Raw genomic sequence first — 19566 nt, forward strand, 5'->3', positions numbered from 1 at the left:
AGAAGAATAAATAGACTGCTTAGCCTCTACCACCGGTTCATATAGAGTACACACAACAGTCACATAATGAGAAGCACTTAATGGACATTCAGTGTCTTAGGGGATTCAGACACTGAAGCACTGAAAAGATGAACCCAGTTACCACCAATATCTATGAGATGGGGGCTGGAAAGATGGGCTCAGCAGTTAAGAGAATTTGCTGCTCTTGCAGAGGACCTACCTAGGTTCATTTCACAGCATCTACATGGTGACTAACCCTTTCTATACCTTCAAGTTCAGGGGCTACAGTCCCCTCTCCTAGCCTCCACAGGCACCAGGCTTGGTTGCAATGTACTTACATACATGCAAGCAAATCACTTGGGCACATAGAATAAAAACAAGTACTTTAAGTTCTTGAATTGTTGGTACCATTATCCTCAAACTACTCATAAGGAAGCTAAGACACAGGTGAATGACTTCCCAGGGCTGGTCAACTAATAAATGCCAAACAGGAATCAGAAGTCAACAATAATTCAAGGTCTGAAAATTTTACCACCTATTTCTCTATACAATCTATTCACAAATATAATGGTAATGAATTCCACTTTTTTATTTACATATATCTCTTCTTGCTTTCTTTCAAATTCATGGCCTCTTTTTGTCCCCCCAGAAAGTCCTTTCCTACACCAATATCATGTAGATTACCCATGTTTTCTTCGAGTAGGCTCAGTGTTTCAGGTTCCACATACAGGTGTTAGATCAATTTGGAGTTAATTTTTGTGTAAGGTGATATGTGTTCAATGTGAACATCCAATTTTCCCAATACCATTTGTCAAAGAAGATGCTTTGTTTTTTTCCAGCATATATTTTTTTGTATCCATGTCTGGGTATTTCATTTTGTCCCACTGTTTATATGTCTGTTTTTGTGCCTTTATCATATTGCTTTTATTATTCTGACTCTGTGATATGTCTTAAGGTTTGGAATTGTAATCCCTCCAGCATTGTTCTTTTTCTCTTTCTATGAAAGGTGGGAATTTTGTTTGAGATTGCATTGAATCTGTGTCTTAGGGTTTCCATTGCTGTGGACAAACACCATGACCAAAAATCAAGTTGGGGAGGAAAGGGTTTATTTGATTACACTTCCATATTACTGTTTATTGTTGAAGGAAGTCAGGACAGGAATTTAAACAGGGCAGGATCCTGGAGGCAGGAGCTCATGCAGAGGCCATGGAGCAAGCCTGTTTTCCTGCTTGCTTCTCATGGCTTTCTCAGCCTGCTTTCTTAAATTATTTTTTTAAATAATTTATTTTTATGTGTATTGGTGTTTTGCCTGCACACATGTCTGTGTGAGGATGTTAATCCCCTGGAACTTAAGTTACAGAGAGTTTTGAGCTGCCATGAGGGTGCTGGGAATTGATCTCAGATCCTCAGAGCCAGTGCTCTTAACCACTGAGCCACCTCTCCAGTCTTATAGAACCCAGGACCAGCAGCCCAGGGATGACACCACCCACCATGTGCTTAAACCTCCTCATTGATGGCTAGATAAGAAAATTCTTTATAGATGGTTCTCCTGGAGTCATTTCCTGAACCGAGTTTCCTTCCTCTCTGATGACTCTAGTCTGCATCAAGTTGACACACAAAACCAGCCAGTACAATCTGTAAATAGATTTTGGTAAAATGGTCCTTTTTCACAATGCTAATTCTACTAATCATGAGCATGGGATCTGTTTTTATTTTCTAGCATCTTTCTGTATCTCTTTGTTCAGAGGTTTAAAGTTTTCATTGTAGAAGCCCTTCACTCCCTGTTAGCTTTACTCCTAGATGTTTTATTTTCTTTGAGGCTACTATGAATAGAGTGTTTCTAAGATCTCTTAGGTTTGTTGGTGGTGTGTAGAAAAGCTACTGATTTAAATCAATTCTGTATCCTGCCATTGTTTCTGAATTTGTTTATTATTTATAGGAGTTTCTGGTAGAATTTTTGTCATCTCAGATGTGTAGTATCATGTCATCTGCAAATGGGAATAATTTTACTTCCTTTCCTATTGCCTTATTGTTCCAGTTACACTATTATTTATAGTATAATACTAAAAAGGTAGCACAGTCTTGTTCTGATTTCAGTGGGGTTGTCTCAACCTTCTCTCCATTTAGGATTATGTTGGCTGTGGGGTTCTCGTATGTCGATTTTATTGTGTTGAGTGAGATATGTTCCCTCTCACTCTACATTCTAGGATTTATCGTGAAGCCATATTAGCTTTTGTGAAAAGCTTTTTCTTGCATCTATTGTCACAATCATGTGATTTTTTTTTTGTTTTTGTTTTTTTTTAGGTCCATTTATGTGGCTTGCTACATTTAATTGACTTGTGTACTTGTGTGTGTTGAGCCATCCCTGAATTTCAGGAACAAAGCCAACTTGGGCAAGGTGGATATCATTTTTGATGGATATCTATATTCCATTTGCAACTATTTTGTTGAATTTTATTTTTTATTATTTTATTTATTTATTATTTATTGCTTTTTGAGGCAGGGTTTCTCCGTGTAGCTTTGTGGAGCCTTTCCTGGAACTAGCTCTTGTAGACCAGACTAGTCTCAAACTCACAGAGATCCACCTGGCTCTGCCTCCCAATCAAAGGTGTGCACCACCACCACCCAGCCTGTTGAATATTTTTGAGTCTATGTTTATCAGAGATGTCAGCCTGTGGTTTTCTTGTTGTAGTTACCTGGTTTGAACATTAAAGTGATGCTAGCTTCATAGGAGTTTGAGAGTGCTCATTTTGTTTCATTTTTCATTTAATAAAGGAGGATTGGCTACTTACCTTCTTTTAATGTCTGGTAGATTTCTGCTGTGGACACATGCGACCCTAGACTTTTTATCTGGTGGGCTTTTCATTACCATTTTTTTAGACTTCTTCTCAGTTCAGCTTTGGTGGTTTGGCTGAATCTAGGAAGACATCCATTTGTCTTAGGTTTTTTGGCTTAATGGAGTAATAGGTTTTTAAAATATTCCCACATAATATTCAGAATTTCTTTCATGTCTTGAAATATTTCCCTGTTCATTTCTGATTTTGTTAATGTAGGTCCTCCCTTTCTTTTGGTTAGTTGGGCCAAGGATCTGTCAATTTGGTTTATTGTCTCAAAAAACTAGCTCCTAAATTTGTTGATTCATTGTCTCTGTTTTCTTTGTTTTTATTGTATTGATTTATGCTCTGAATTTTATTTCTTGCCATCAGTTGGGCTTGGATGTTGTTTGTTCTTGGTTTTTCCAGCGTTTTGAGTTGCATCATTAAGCTGTTTGTTTTGCTCTTTCTGATTTTTTTTTAATGTAGGCACTTAGAGCTATAAATTTCCCTCATAAGACTGCTTTCAATGTACTCCAGAGGTTTTATTGCATTGAGTTATCATTTTCATTTAGTTCTGGGAATTTTTTAAAATTTTTTTTCTGTTTTTTTTTTTTTTTTTTTTCCTCATTCATCATTCAGTAATGAGTTGTCTAATCTTGTAAGGAGTAAGATTTTTCCTCCTGCTGCTGGTCTGGTCCTGCTGCCACGCCAGTCCCAAATAATACACTGAGACTCTGTATTTGATATAATGCTATTGGCCAGTTACTTGTTTCTTATCAGCTAGCTCTGTCTTAATTATTAACCCATTTCTATTAATCTCCATGTGGTCTTATCTTACCGGAGAGAGAGGCCAGAGAGAGAGGTCGCCGGTCTTTTGCTCTCTGTCTTCCATCTTGACTCCTCCTTACTCCTTCCTCTTTCCTCCTCGTCTCCTAGTCCCACCTATCTAGCTTTCCTATTGGCCAACAGTGCTTTATTCATTAACGAGTATGAGAAACATATTTACAGAATGACATCTCCCATCAAAATCTCCATAAGCATGTGTATTTATTAAAGGTTTGTATACTGTCAATTTTAAGTTTTATTGTATTGTGATCAGATAGGATACAAAGCATGATTTCAATATTTTTGAGTTTGTAAGGATTTGTTTTGCATTCCAGGATCAGGTTTATTTTAGAAAAGCTTCCCTGTGCTGCTAAGTAGAATATGTATTCTTTGGTGTTAGGGTGGGTTATCCTGTAGCCACCTGTTAAGTCCATTTGTTGTATGGTGTCAATGAAGTCTGATGTTTCTCATTATTTATTTATTTATTCATTTGTCCAAATGACCTGTCTATTTGGGAAGGTGGGGTATTGAAATCAACAATTGTTAATGGATTGGTATTAACCTATGTCTTTAAATCTGGTAGTTGATGTTTTGAAATTGGAACTCCTGAATTTGGTTCAGGAGTTTTTCAAATAGTAATGTCTTTTTTGTTAACTGTTTCCTTGATTAGAAAGAATAAAATGTTCTCCATTGTCTCTTCTGAGTAGTTTCTGTTTGAAGCCTATTTCATCAGATAGTAGGATATTAACCCCTGCTTTGTTCCTGATCCCATTTGATTGGAGTGCTTTTGCCTAGCCTTTTACTCTAAAGTGGCGCCTATCTTTAAAAACAAGATGCTTTTCTTGGACACAACAGATAAATGGATTCTGTTTCTTGATCCATTCAGTAAACCAGTGCCTTTTAAGTGGGTAATATTTAAAGATAATATTGAAATGTTTGTGTTAATTGCCATCATGTCATGCAATCTGGATAGTGTTGTGTATGTCCTCAGTGGTATTTTGTGTTTTCATAATTGTGTCTGTATTTCTTTCCAGAGACCCTCTGCCATGTTCATTCCTCTCTTCAACCAGAAATAATACTTCTTGTATTTAGGTTTGGCTTGTTGGGGACCACTGTTTCAGGTCTTTTATGCTATGCAATGTTTTCCTTTCCCTTTGAATATGGCAAAAGGTATTGCTGAGTATATTAGTCTAGGTTGGTAGTCATAACTTTTTAAGAGGTAGAATGCAGTGTTAAAGTCTCTTCTGGCTCTGAAAGTTTCCATTGAGAAAACGGCTGTACTTCTGATGAATTGTTCTTTAAATATCACTTCTATTTTTGCTCTGGTAGCTTTCAATATACTTTCTTTGTTATGTATATTTGGTAGGTTTATTTGATTGATTGTTTGGGGGTTTTGTTTTGTTGCTCCCAAGACAGATTTTCCCTGTATAACTCTAGCTTACCTGGAACTCACTCTATAGACCAGGCTGGCCTCAAACTCAGAGATCTGCCTGTCTCTGCCTCTTGAGTGCTGGGACTAAAGGCTTAAAGACATACGTCATCACCGCCAGGCTATACTTAGTGTTTTAACTATGATAGGACATAGGGACTTTCTTTTCTAGCCTTGTCAATTTCACACTCTGTGTGCTTCCTTGGATGGGTGTGTCTTTCCTAAGTTTGGGGAAGTTTTCTGTCATCTTGTTGATCTGTTCTTTGCCATTGACTTGGGATTCTTTACCCTCATCTATACCTATAATTTGACCCTTTTTTTTTTTTCATGGTGTCTCACATTTTCTGTGTGTTCCTTTCCCTGTGGGTTAAAATTTTTTTTTCATATTCCTTGCTTATTTAGTCTGGATTCTCTATCTTCAAAACTGGGTATTCTAACTTCTTCTTGATTCATTCCACTTGTAAGGCTTGCCTGTGGGCTTACAGTTAAGTTATTGGGGTTTGCAATCCTATCTTCATTTCAGCTTGATTCCTTTCAATGTTTCTATCCCCTTATTAAATTCTGTTTTCAAGTCCTGGATTGTCTGTGATTTCCATCAACATTATGCTTGAATTTTCTTGGGCATCAGGGAGACATTTATTCTACTGAAGTACTTTCTCCTCCATTTCCTTAAGCTGTTTCTTGATGTCTTCTTTTTAAGTGTATGGTTACTCTTTTAACTTCTGGGTCCTGGATTTCATCTGGCATAGGCAAATATTTATATAGCATTGGTACCTTTGGAAGAGAAGATGCAGGTATTTTTTTCAGTAAGATGTAGGGGAATGTGAACTTTTTTTCTTCTTAGTCTGTTACAGACAGCAGTTTGGCTGTGTGAGTGGGTTGGGCCTAAAAATTGAAAATGGCTTGGATGCAATGATGTCAAGTGGACAGAGGGGACAAGGGTATGCTTCCTGTTCTGAGTCTGGAGTATGGGGGTAAATCTAGCAGGATGGAAAGGTTGGCTATGGCATGGGAGGGTCTTGGAGGTTGAGGGATGGGGGTGGATGATCTTGGCCAAAGCTTAAGAGTTTCTTTTCAGTGCAGGTAGGGGAGGCAACACTGGGCTGGTACATTGGTTGCAGAACTGATGGGTTTCAGGAAAAAAGCATGGGAGACTCACTGGGTTAGACCATGGAAGAGGACCTAGGAAGTCTGAGTATTGAATGGGATGGTTGGAGGCAGCTCAGAAGGGATCTGTGGGTTCCCAGTAGGGTGGATTCTGTCGGAAGCCTAGAGATTGACCACAGGGCAGGTGGATGTCCCTTTAGTATGTCAGACATGGGACTTAGGTGTCATTCAATCCCAGAATTCTGGGTACCCATGAAGCTACTAAAGTGGCTTTTTTATAAAGAAGTTGCTGGGGATTGAAATGAGAGCCTCATTCACACTAAGCATATGCTCTAACCTGAGCTACACCTGCAGCCCCTTGATTTTCTTTGACTTTGTACCATTAAACTATGGGTCATTTTCATAGTCAGGCAGCTAGCCCAATAACACACTGAGTGAAACTGAGGTTTATCTGGTCAAAAAGATGGAATTATTTTCCATGTAGAGAAGCAAGTATTTGAATGGGTAATAGCCAGAGTAAATTGTTACTTCCAAGCAGTGTAGCCATGTAGGACCTAATAGCATAGAAATCAAATAGATTGCACTGGCTGTGTGAATTCCATGGAATATATAGATGATTATGTAGTGATATGACTTAAAGTAGAAACACTGAATTAAGACCATCAGTCAAGGTGCTGGGAGTTGTTTGGAGGCCAGTGGTGCAGGACTGAGCAGTCATGTCACACAAGCAAGGAGGTCAAGTATTGGTATGTCATGTTGCCCAAGGACATATAGTCAAGCTGATCCCTGAAACCCATCTGAAATCTGAATGTGAATGGAGAAATCTTGGCCTTCAGCAGAGTCAGGGATGGCTCCATCTTACAGTCTATGAACAGAACCTCATTCCTTACTGTTCCAGTGGCCATTACTGAAGAAGCCAAAGAAATGCAGCTGGTGAACTGCATCCCAGCCCCAAGCTTTACACAGTTGTCCTTCCTTCCCACCTGCTTCCCCATAGCACACTTCTATTGCTTTCTTACTTCCTGTTTTGATATCTAAAGGGTATTTGTTTGCTAACACTGTGTCAATGTGCTGATATCTGCTTTCCTTCTTGGACTGAGGCAACAATGCCATAGCCCTGTCAGATGAGTGTGAGCCCAGAGCCCTACTGTGCTCTGTATCCAGAAGGCCATATTTGTGACTACTTGGAAGCATGTGAAAATCAGATCATGGCTGTCACAGGGATGGTGTGAATTTACTGTTGTGGTTTTTACTATTGGGTATTGTGTTTATGGTAATGTGTGGATTTACATTTCAATGTATTGGAAACTTTCCATTTTATTTGACAAGTCTCTTTCATTGTACAAAGCTTGTTTAAAGGAAAAAATTTTTAAAGATTTTCTTTATTATGTATACAATGTTCTGCCTGCATGCCACAAAAGGGCACCATATCTCATTACATATTGTTTTGAACTACCATATGGTTTCTGGGAATTGAAGTTGGGACCTCTGGAAAAGCAGCTAGTACTCTTAACCTCTGAGCCATCTCTCTAGCCCCCATTTAAGGAGATTTTTATAATTAAAAAGTAATGTCAGTGAAAAGGTCAGCCATTCTCATAAGCATAGCGTAATTAAAATGTTTTGAGGGTATACAATACTTAGACATCAGCATAGTAGGCTTTTTATTTTCTATCTTTTGAGGAGGGGAATATGACTTCTGACATAAGGCAAAGCTGAAGCTTGTCCCTTACATGATGGTGTTGAACTAATGGATTTCTGCCCATCTAATATGGTACCAATGACTTCTCCTTATAGGAGGCTAGGGAATGTGTTACTCAATGCTTCTCACTTCTATGACATAGAACCAAAGTTCCAAAGTAAAAAAGAAACTTAAGGAGAGAAAGGTTTGTTTTGGGTCATGGTTTAAAGTGATTCAGTTCATCATGGCAGGAAGGCATGGTGGTAGGAACAGGAAGCAGTTGGGCATTCAGCCTGTAGTCAAGCAGGGGGAGATGGATGCTATGCTCCACCCAGTCTTTCTTTTTTTATCCAGTCTGGAACTTGAGCCCAATGGGAAGGACCTTCATCTTCAGTTAAACCTTTCTGGAAACACTCTCACAGACACACCAAAAGATGTGTCTCCTAGCTGACTCTAAACCCTACTGACATCAAGCTGAACAGACAATCCAGACAAACCTTGAAAAGGAGCCTGCACATGGGAGCCACTGTGTCTAGCCCATCATTAGAAGCAGGAATGTATAGAGCAAATGTGCAGAGTTGGCAGGGCTGTGCAAACAGCAGGTATTAGGGACTCTGCCTTGGAGCATAGTGCTCCAGGACACAACTCTACCACTTGGGAAAAGTAAGGTCTGCAGAACATGTGCCTGGTGGAATTGAGTAGAAGAAAGAAGAAAAGACAAGACTCAGGGTGACTCAGGTCTAGGAATCTAACCATGATTGGTTCTGAGACCATAGAATGGAATGCTAAGCATAGGGAGCAAAGGCATACAGATAGAAAGGAATTTGACAGGACTGGGTGTGAGCTCTGAGCTGAGAGCTGGAAGTGCAATTAGGTTTCAGGGTCTGGGCAAGGCTGAGCTTAGAGTGGAGGCTAAATAGCTCTGGTCACAAAACTCAAGGAGCAACATATAGGGAAACATACTGGGAAGAACTTTGACAATGGTTTTCTCCTGACATCCCATTTCCCAAATTTGATACAAATGTCTTGCAGGTCCCTCTACTGACCAGGGTTGGTAATCACTTATTTTAAAATGTATACAACATGTCAGTCTTCTTGCAATGAAATTAACATGGTGGAATGGGGTAGGGGGACCTGAGTTCTAGTTTCGTATTTTGCTAATGATCATTTGAGTGATTTAGTGTAATATATTCAAAACATTTCAGAGCATCTTTTATAATTTTCATCTACAGCATGAGAACATTTCCCAAAGGGCATCTAAGGACTCTCTAAGCATAGGCACTTTTGTAATTCTAGGGTGACAAAGAATGATTCCCCTTGCTGGTATGCATATAGATAGTTTGTCCAAGTGTTGGCTGTATGTATATCCACCTTTTCAGCTTTTCAGGGTGGACACAATAGCACAGTTGAAAAGGACTTAGTTGAGCTTTCTGGAGCCAAGCTGCCTCCAGAAGGTCTAGAGAGTGGGAACAACTTTCCCTGAGTGAAGGCAATAATGGATGCCTTGTAGAGAAGACAATATGCCAGCCTAAAGCAGGGCAGCTTTGTGTTATCATTGTTTGCTGGCAACCCTCAACAACATTTGAGGAAATGCATCTCCAAAAATATTTCAACTAGCTAAACTCTAAACTATTGCTATAGTTGAGAGTTTTTGTTGATTTTTGTTGTTATGTTGCTGCTGGTGGTGTGTATATGTGTAGGAACCAGAGGTCAATGCTGTGTTTCTTTCCCTATTACCTTCCTCTTTAATTTTTAAGACCATCTCTCACAGAAACTCCATTGAACCTAGTGACTAGACTGGATAGCCAGTGAGCTCTAGGAATCCATCTGTCCCCATGCCCCTCCCTATTCCCTTTTTCAACCTCAGCACTAGGATCACACAACGCTTTTACATGGTTGCTAGGGATTGAACTCATGTCCTCATGGTGTCCTTGCACGCATTCTACCAACTGAGCTATCTTCCCAGTTCTTCAGTTGAGTTTCAGTAACTCACACATACATCTTTAAGCTGGCTCATGTTCCATATGCCTTTTTTAAGCTGTACAGCTGAGAACTTTGAATTTCTGATTCTCCTGCATCTTCATCCTAAAGATAAAGACATGTACCATAATGCCTTGTCTTTCACAGTGGTAGGAATGCAACCCAAGTCTCTGCTTCATACCTGACAAGCACTGTACCAATGTACCAGCATATCCCTAGCCCTATCAGCATTGTCTTCCACATCCCCAACAAACGTAGAGCCCACATTTTGAAAGATGTTTCAAGTTACCTAAATGCTACTCGTGTCCCTTGTCCTTAGACATTGATTACATATCCTTGGATTTAAAGAATCACCTGAGGCAAAATGATTGTTGAAACCTAAAACAGATTGTGAGTGTCTTCAGTGTGGGCCTTCTAGGTGACCACCATTGTGAGATGGAATATGAACAAAAGGAAAATGCTTTGGTTTTTGTAAGGGCAATGTTTAGTTTATATGTTGCTGATTTTAAATAGTAGCGTTGAAACTGCAATACAGTTCTTTTAAATTATTGTCTTAAAACTAAAGAATGTGTAAAGAAAAAAATGATTGCTTCGTGGCTTATAATTATGGCTGAAAAGGATTTACACATAAAGCAGGGGCAAGCGTTGAAGCCATTGGCTGTGGGTTTCCTAAGCTCTGAGGATGTCGTTCATTGCCTGCCTCTCATGCCTTTGCAGTTGCTGGTCAACAGCCTCCTAAGAACAAGCGTCCAAAGGAACAAGGAGACAACAGAATCAAACCTACCAACAAAAAGGCAAAACCCAAGATCCCAAAAATAAAGGACAGGGACTCAGCTGATGCAGCACCAAAAAGCCAGTCCATCATGATGCAAGCAATGGACAACGGTCGCTTCCAGAAGCCTGCTGCCACGATGAGTCTGATGGCAGGGCAAACTGTAGAGCTCCGATGTAAAGGAAGCAAAGTGGAGTGGAGTTATCCCACCTACCTGGATACCTTCAAGGACTCCCGCCTCAGGTGAGCATCACTGGCTTCCTTTTCACTGTGATGGGTGGGGGTTTGAGTTTTCTGCCACCATTAGCTACCCTATTACTTCTGACATCACCATCACACTCCACATGACTACAAAGTAGATGTCTTCATTGTCACCCTTCCAGGTGCCCACTATTGTGAGATGGAGTATAAACAATAGAATAATGTTCTTCTTTTAGTTTTTAAAGGAAGTACACTTTTCTCTTTTTATGAAAATAGCCTTTTCTCACATAACATAACCAGATTACAGTTTCTCCTCCCTCTGCTATTCCCAGCTCCTCTCCCACCCCCCCACCCCCCCCATGTGCCTGAATCCATTCTCTTCTCTCATTTATAAAAGTAACCGGCTTCTAAGAGGTAATAATAAAATATAGCAAAGATAAACCAAAAACTGTCACTTCAGAGTTGGACATGACAAATCAACTGAAGGAAAAGAGCCCAAGAGAAGGCATGAGACTCGGAGACCCACTCGTTTGCAGACTCAGGAGTCCTATAAAAACACTAAACTAGAAGTCATGCTATATATGCAGAGGACCTGGTGTAGACCTGTGCAGGGCCTGTGCATGCTGATTCGGTTTCTGTGAGTTCTTACGAGCTTTCCTCATGTTCATTTAGAGTGCCTTGTTCTCCTGCTGTGCTCCATCCCCTCTGGATCTTACACTCTTTCCAACTCCTCTTGCTCCCCTAAACTTTGAGGGGAGGAATTTGATAGAGATATCCCATTTAGGGCTGAGTGTGTGCAAGTCTATCTCTATGTTCTGGTTTTACAAGGGCAAATTTTAGTTCATATTTTGCTTATTTTGAATAAGATCTTTGAAGCTGAAATAGTAAAGAATGGATGGAGAAAATTTATTGCTTTATGATTATGGCAGAAAGTAGTGAAAGTCTTCACACGGTAAAAAAAAAAAATTGCTACTCACCCCACAACTTTATAAAAAACCATGTGTCAAAAATAAATAGGAAACTGAACTTTTGTAGGAAAACATAATGTGATTCATTTAGTGAAAAAATAAAAAATAATGTATTCAGTATTTTATGGTCTTTTAAACATCATAAGGAAAACCAAAATGGCCTATTTGGTTTCTATGAGCAAACTGCCTTAGGACCAATCTTAATTACTTTGGAACTTTTCACCTGTTTGTGATTAGTTTTACTTTTGTGAATATATTATTGGTACAAAGACCAGAGATTTGTTATGTCTGAGTGACTATCTTCAGGGAACAGGACTTCTTCAGGAGTAGTGATTAAGATGATAGAAGACGAAAAGCTCAATGATAGAAACATTGTCTAGTATGTGCAAGGTTCTGGGTCCAGAGCACACGCACGCGGGGGAGGGGAATGTGGAAGCAAGACAGGAGAATCTACTTCAGATGGTACCAAGAAGAGCACTGAGTACCAGCTATAGTGTAGTGTGCAGGAATGTTGAGGATTAAAACTGACCATTTCCAGATGTGCATACAAAGTCTAACAGTTCCAAGTGAGCCCTGGGAGATAATCTTCACTCCAGCAGCCACAGAGCTCAAGGAAAGTCAAACCAAAGCCGATAAGACTGGCTTAATTACAGCAAAAATTCAAGTTACAACCTTGGAGAGAGGGTGTCAGCAATTCAAATAAGGTCATTAATTGATATAGAATGGAATTGTAACTTGGGGTAGAGATGAATACGAAGTCCACATTGAGATGATAATTGTGACCCTCAGATTCTCAAGTGTTTATCTTACCTGAGGAAGTAGTCTCTCCACTCTCAGCAGAAAATGGACCCACAACCCCCATCCTCTGAAATGCCACTGTGTTGGTTATTTTATGAGAACTTGATACAAGCTAACATCATCTAAGAGGAAGAACTCTCAATTAAGAGAATACCTCCATAGGATCAGGTTGTAGGAAACCCTGTAGGATATATTCTTAATTATCCACTGATGGGGGGTGGCCCAGCCCACTGTGGGTGGTGCTATCCCTGGGTTGGTGGTCCTGGATTCTATAACCAAAGATGGAGGTCTCTTTGTTGGTGTTTCTCGGCTTGTTCTTTTTGGGGATAAAGTTGAGACTAGACCTTACTCATTTAAAAACTAACTATATGTACGAGTGTTTTGCCTTTATGTGTATCATGTACCTGCTTACTGCATGCAGAGGTCAGAAAAGGGTGGCAGATTCCTTGGAACTGAAGTGAATTACCATGTGGGTACTGGGAATTGAACCTGGGTCCTCTGAAATACACCCAGTGCTGTTAGCAACTAAGCCTTATTGTTTCCTTTCACACATAGTGATTTCTGCATGTTAGTGGAGGTATGATTTATGTATGTACACAATGTGCATTAATCAAATTGGAATAGTTAGCATATTTATCACCTCATATGTTTCATTTCTTTGTGGTGAGGACATTCAAAACTATTTCTTCTATTTTGAAATATCCAATGCAGTATCCTTAGCCATAGTCTTCTTATGGAGCAGTACACAAGAGAACCAAATCCCATGCGTAACTGGAATGTTGTACCTGCTGACCACTCATCCCCTCTCTCCCAACCCTTCCAGTATCTAGCCATTTTACTGCAATAAGGAAAATAACTCACAGAGCTGACCAGTGCTGCTGAGTGACAGGATAAGTCCTGAATTTGGGCTGTTCTTCTCCTGGGCTAGGGCCTTGAGCTGCCACTTCCTCCCATCTGTGATACGTCCATCAAAATAAACTTAGATGCAAGTCACTCTCAGCTCGAGGAAGACAGCTCCAGGAGATATATACTTGCTACATCCTAGGATAGACTATATTAAATACATCCAGTTTCAAGTAAGATCAAAAGCAAATCATTTCCAAAAGATGCTATCATCAGAATTTCCACTAGATGGCAAGCTTTATCGGTGTTTCTATTGTCTTCTGTAAAAAGAGGACTGAATGGCATGGGTCTCAGTTAGAAGGCCTGGGCAGTCTAAAGGACCTCTGACAGTGGAACCAGGATGTATCCCTGGTTCACGAAAGGACTTTGGGAGCACATTCCCATTGGAGGGATATTTCCTTAGCCTAGAGGCAGGAGAGAAGTTCTAGTCCCTACTTCAAATGACTTGACAGATTTAGGTGACCCCTCCTGGAAGGCACCACCCTCCATGTGGAGTGGGGGTGTGGGATGTTCAGGGGGTATGGGAGGATGAGAGGGAAAAAGGGAGGGAAGGAGAGGAAACTGGGATTGATACGGAAAGAAAGAAAGAGAAAGGAAGAAAGGAGGAAGAAAGGAGGAAGAAAGGAGGAAGAAAGGAGGAAGAAAGGAGGAAGAAAGGAGGAAGAAAGGAGGAAGAAAGGAGGAAGAAAGGAGGAAGAAAGGAGGAAGAAAGGAAGAAAAGAATGGACAAGGTTCCCGGAGGCTGCAGCAACATGTTGCAGGATCTATATTTTCAGGTGCTAAGGAGGACTGGGGTGTCACTTGCATACTGGATTGTTCCCAGTTGCCTAAATATTCCATCTCTTAGAGATCAGAAAGAGGGGATACCTGAGAAACGGCCAGTGTTTATTACCATTTGCTGCAGGAGCCATTTCCTGCTCTCTACACCCTCCCCTTCTTCTAACACTTTTTAAAAGCCTGTACTGATGTGAAATGTCCTGTGGAGTCTGTGGCCATGGAAGGTATCATCTTACATGAAGACAGACTATTAACTAAGCAGTTAATACAGTTGGTGTGTACAATGCTAACGGAAATCAGGAGGTGAAAACGCAAACCAATATCTGACAGTTGAGTTAATCAGGGTGGAGAAGAAGGTAAGAAAGTTCAGGAAAGAGGAGCCAGCCTGCAGCCTGCAACAGCCACCTAGAAGGGAGAAAGAGTACCTGTAACTGTGAGGGAGTGTGTGGAACATGAGGTAACCAGAGGTAATAGAGGAATTTACCCAGAAGGATAAAGCTATGCTGGGAGATCAGCAGGAAAGGAAGCATACCATGGCAGCCTTTCTCAGCCATTTGGGGCAATTTAGAGCAACATCTAAGGTGATTATGAATTTACTATTTGCACGAACACACACACACACACACACACACACACACACACACACACGGCACGCACGCACGCACGCCCGCACGCACGCCCGCATGGACATAACTTTAGTGCTAGCACTTGGAGGCAAAGGCAAGTGGAGCTCTGTGAGTTCAAGGCCAGCCTGGTTTCTATTGCATTGCAAATTCTGGGCATAGTGAAATCTTGTCTCAAAAACAAAAACAGCTATGCAGTAGTGGTGCACACCTTTAATCTTAGCACTCGGGAAGAAACTAGCTGATCTACAGAGAGTTCAAGGACAGTCATGGATATACAGAGAAACCTGGTCTCAGGAAAACACAAAAGGGCATGGGGGGGTTGGGGGAGGGAGAAATGCTAAATGCAAAATATATAAGCCACCACGTCTCTTTCCCAGGTCAGGTCAGGTATCTCCACGCACGCAAACTGACTGGAGGCGTTCTTGGACCTAGTGTTCCTTCATAAGACAGGAAGGAAGACGATTTAGTTTTCATTTTGCTGACACCATGAAACATTATGATATTAAGAATGTTCCAGAACATCTGATGAACTCCATCAACCAGGTTGGGTTCCATCTGTTTTGAAGTCATGTCCTTGCTTCCATTCTGCCATCTCACACTTTGGGTGGGGAGTTCTTGGCACAATGCTGAGTGCCAGAGTGAAGAAATTTGAAAATCATGGGCCAGCTAAAGGGATAAATAAATCACTGCTGGAGGGGGAGAAGGTGGTTTTTAAACTGGTTGGCTGGGTAGTGTACCCTAGGCCTGCTCCAAAGGTGGGGGTGGGGGGAGAAGCGGCATTGCAGGGGGTGGAGGTAAAAGTCCAAGCATTATCTTTCAGGATGTGTCTGTGGTGTCTGGTGGGATGTTAACATTTTTCAGTCAAGAACTGGAAGCTGGGCGGAGTGGGTGGGGCCCAGTGCTCTTTGAAGGCTGGTTCCTCTGAGAACAATAAATAGCTTCTAGGAGAAGAGAAGGCATCTGTATTTCCACTTGGCTGCACTTTGCAGCAGCTCACCCCACCCACAGACTACACAAAGGAGGGTGGGCCGGCCAGGGAAGCAGACAGTGGGCTGAAGGCCAGTCTCTCCTGCTTGCACAGGGAAAGGAATCCATCAGAAGAGCATTTTAACAGAAGGGAATGCAAGGTCACATTTATGACCACTGTTGAAAGAGCTAACACTGCATAATATGAACCCCTGTGTGGAGAGGGATGCATCTTCCTCCCCTGGCTATCTTATTTTGGTAAAATGTATATAACACAGCTTTAGTTGTGTTTTGGTACACTTAAGTAAATTCACATTATTAGGTGGATTTATTTTAACTTCAAACTCACTTTTCTTCAAAGTTGGGTTTTCTTGGCAGAGCAAACAAAAAGGGTGTGGGTTCCAGTTCTCTCTCTCCTTAGTGGACCTGCAGGTTGGGTTCATGTCCAGTGGCTGTCCTAGTTAGCAATGTGACACAGCCTAAAGTCCCCTGAGAGGAAAGCCCCCATTGAGGAATTGCCAGGGCCAGACTAGGGCATTTCTGAGGGAGGTTGTCTTCACTTTTAATCGATGTAGAGGCCCCTCTGTCAGTGGTACCATCCTTAGGACGATAATGATGGCCAAAGGCTGTCCAGGAAAGCATCTACGCACAAGAGAGACCCAGCAAGCAGAGTGCCTCCATGGTTTCTCCCTAGGTTCCTGCCCTGGCTTCTCTCCACCAGAGACAGTCGTCTGTAAGCCGAAATAAATCCAGCCTTTCCCTCGTAAAGTTGCTTGGATCAGAGAAGAGTGTCTTATCACTGGAACCGAAAGAAAATTAGAACGATAACAAGCAGAAAGTGTTCCCGAGGGCTGGGTGTGGAGCTCAGCAGTAGGGTGCTTGTCTAGTACATGCAAGGTGCTGGATTAAGTCCTCTGCGTGGCACGACAACAAAAGCATATGCTGTAGCCAGCCTCCAACAGCTATCAAGTGAATTTCCACTCTGGAAATTAAAAATGAAGAACTTGCCCCACCCTGAAGTAGAACATTCTATGGCACCAGGACAGGCCCCTACGTGTCCCTAGAGAGGGACACATCTTTGGGCGTACTGAATGTTCTGACGGTGTTCATGGTGCAGACAAGAAACCAGCTATGTTCCATTTGGGGTATGGGGAGGGTAGGGTAATAATAGCCCAGACTCGTCCCGTTATCAGTGTAGAATGAGGTCATGCGTGTGGAAAGCCCTTGGCATACACAGCAAGCCTCTCAGTGAAGCTGAGCTATTTTTATTCGTTTTATTGTATCCCTATGAGGTAAATCATAGGAAAACTGCCTGTCTGTCAGACTGTCAAGAATTTTGTTTGCAGAAAAAGATTTCAGTCTCCTCTCCCCACCTCCTACAGACTGGGTCCTCATGGTGTAGACTGGGTTCTAGAGTATCGCCCAAAAGCTGGACCTTTGGGGGGGGGGGGTCTGGTGAAAAAATATTAGGTCATTACAGTTGCATTCTTGAAGGGGCCATTGAGACTCTATACCTTTCCCTTCTCCCCAGCCTGCCTCCCCCTTCTCTCCCCCTTTCTCCCCCCTTATCTACCAGCCTATCTACCTTTCTCTATCTTTGTGCGTGCACACGCACATGCACTTAGTCTCTGTCTCTCTGTCTCTCCTTCCTAGATTCCATGTAGTAATTTTAAGTCGTGTCCATGTGCCAAGGCAAGACAGGCTAGGAATACCACAAAACTCTTGTAGATGACAATCTCAGAGACCATTGTTAATGAAAAATGGTATAGGGTGTCACTGAGCGACTGTACATAGTTTCCTAAAGGGAATCCTGCTCTAACACATTTGAGGTCTGGGGTTTTATTTGCAAAAAAAAGTGAAAATTGGTGTCATTGTAGTATGAACATTTTGCCAAGTATTTCAATGTATAAAGTCTAAGTAAAACCAATTAAAGGGTTTGTGAGGAAGAAGGCAAGAAAATGTGAATAAAGGATAAGTTTTAAAGTGGAGAATTTTATATCCCATGGTAAATAACTATTCAAAACAGTATGCCATGAAAAGGAACAAACCAAGAGCTGGGCATTGGTGGTTCAGGCCTTTAATCCCAGCACTTGGGAGGCACAGGCAGGTGGATCTTTGAGTTCAAGGCCAGCCTGGTCTACCAAGCTACACAGAGAAACCCTGTCTCAAAAAAACAAAAAAAGAAAAAAGGAACAAACCAAGATGTCAGAGCTTTGCCTTTGTTGTCTGGACTCAGCCTCTCTGATAGTTTCATTCACCCATACCACACTGCCTGTAGATTTTTGATGCCTTGTCTGCTCAGGGTCCTCTACTTCACCTGTATTCCTAACTTGTCTGCTCTGTCATGAGGCCTCAACACCCTTCCACCTGAGTTTGTTTGGTTCTTACTTCTTCAACCCTTTATTTGATTGCACTTTAGACTTCATCCCAACTTCCCTGGGAGTCAGTCATGCTGCCAAAGGTCTTACCTCATCCTCTCCCCTTCTCTTTGAACATATGGTAATCCTGGCGTCTCATTTGCCTTGGAAAAAAGGTCAATGTCATTGCCAGCTCCGTAGCTGGGTAGCTGAGACAAGGCTAGGTAACCCAAGGCATGGAACCCTATGTTGCTGACCAAACCTGACATGAAAGAATGTACTCCCTTGTATTTATCTACCAAGATGACTTGTGGAATGGTATAAAATAGGTGACTCATCAAATAGTATAACACAGCACAGCTGGCTGATAGGCATTTGGGGAAAGAAGCAGGGTGTAGGAATCATTGATATGAGAACTACAAGGGTTAATCACATGTGTGTCACAGCAGGAGATGAACTTATGTATTAGAAGACTAAGTTAAAAAAGAAAAAAAAAATGAGAAAAAAACCAGAACTGTCTCTAACCAGAAACAGCTTATAAACTAAATGACATATAACACATACCAGACATAGAATTTCAAATCAGCAATATGAGTGTATAATAGATAAAGAAAGATTCGGTGAGTGAAGGAAGGATTCCTGCACTGTAAGAGGGTGAGGTCTTGAAACTAAGACAGAGAAAAAGAGAAGACAAAATTGCAATACAAAGTCTGGAGACTTACATCTGGCCTGGGCTCGACATTTTACAGATAAGTAGGTTCGATCCATAGGGAGTTAAGAGGCTGCCTCAAGTTTACAGCTGTTGGTAAACTGGATTTTACCCATCTATTGATGAATACGCTTGCCTGTTTCTACAACTTGCCTATGCTGAGTAGTGGCACAATGGGTATGAGTATGCAGCGCTCTACTGTGTGCCGACCTTGACTCCCAGAAAAGGAATAGCAGAACCATATGGTAATTCTGTTCTGGTAAACAGTTTATTTTGCAAGCTATGATATGTTATTCAGCTATAAAACAGAATGTTATGTTGTAATTTGTAGAAAAATAGATGGAATGGGAGAGAATCATGTTAAGAAAGCCAGACTCAGAAAGAAAGCCTGATTCCCATTTCCTCTCATATGTGAAATCTAATTTTTATAAAAGGCTTGAAAGTAGAAGATACATTTGAGAGGAGGAGGATCAAGAAAGAATAGTATGGGATGATGTGGTCAAAGTTCATGAAGCCTATTATTGTGTATACTTACTAAAGCAATTGCTGCAAATGCACTAGTTTTAAGCCCAAGTTTTCATAGTCCTATAGCCTCTCTCATTTTCACATTCCTGTTAGTTCAGGAGATTCACCAGCAAAGTGGCATTCATGTGA

General features: G+C 41.2%; 1 protein-coding gene across 1 annotated transcript in view; it reads left to right on the forward strand.

Moving 5' to 3' along the window:
* Window positions 1–19566, forward strand: part of Pdgfrl (platelet derived growth factor receptor like) — a 45414-nt gene that overhangs the window by 6766 nt on the left and 19082 nt on the right. Inside the window, exon 2 of the mRNA XM_051182312.1 lies at window positions 10553–10850. Coding sequence (XP_051038269.1) covers window positions 10553–10850 — 298 coding nt within the window. The remainder of the gene's footprint in view (window positions 1–10552; window positions 10851–19566) is intronic.

Source organism: Phodopus roborovskii, unplaced genomic scaffold, assembly GCF_943737965.1.
Source record: "Phodopus roborovskii unplaced genomic scaffold, PHOROB, whole genome shotgun sequence".
NCBI classification, from domain to species: Eukaryota; Metazoa; Chordata; class Mammalia; order Rodentia; family Cricetidae; genus Phodopus; species Phodopus roborovskii.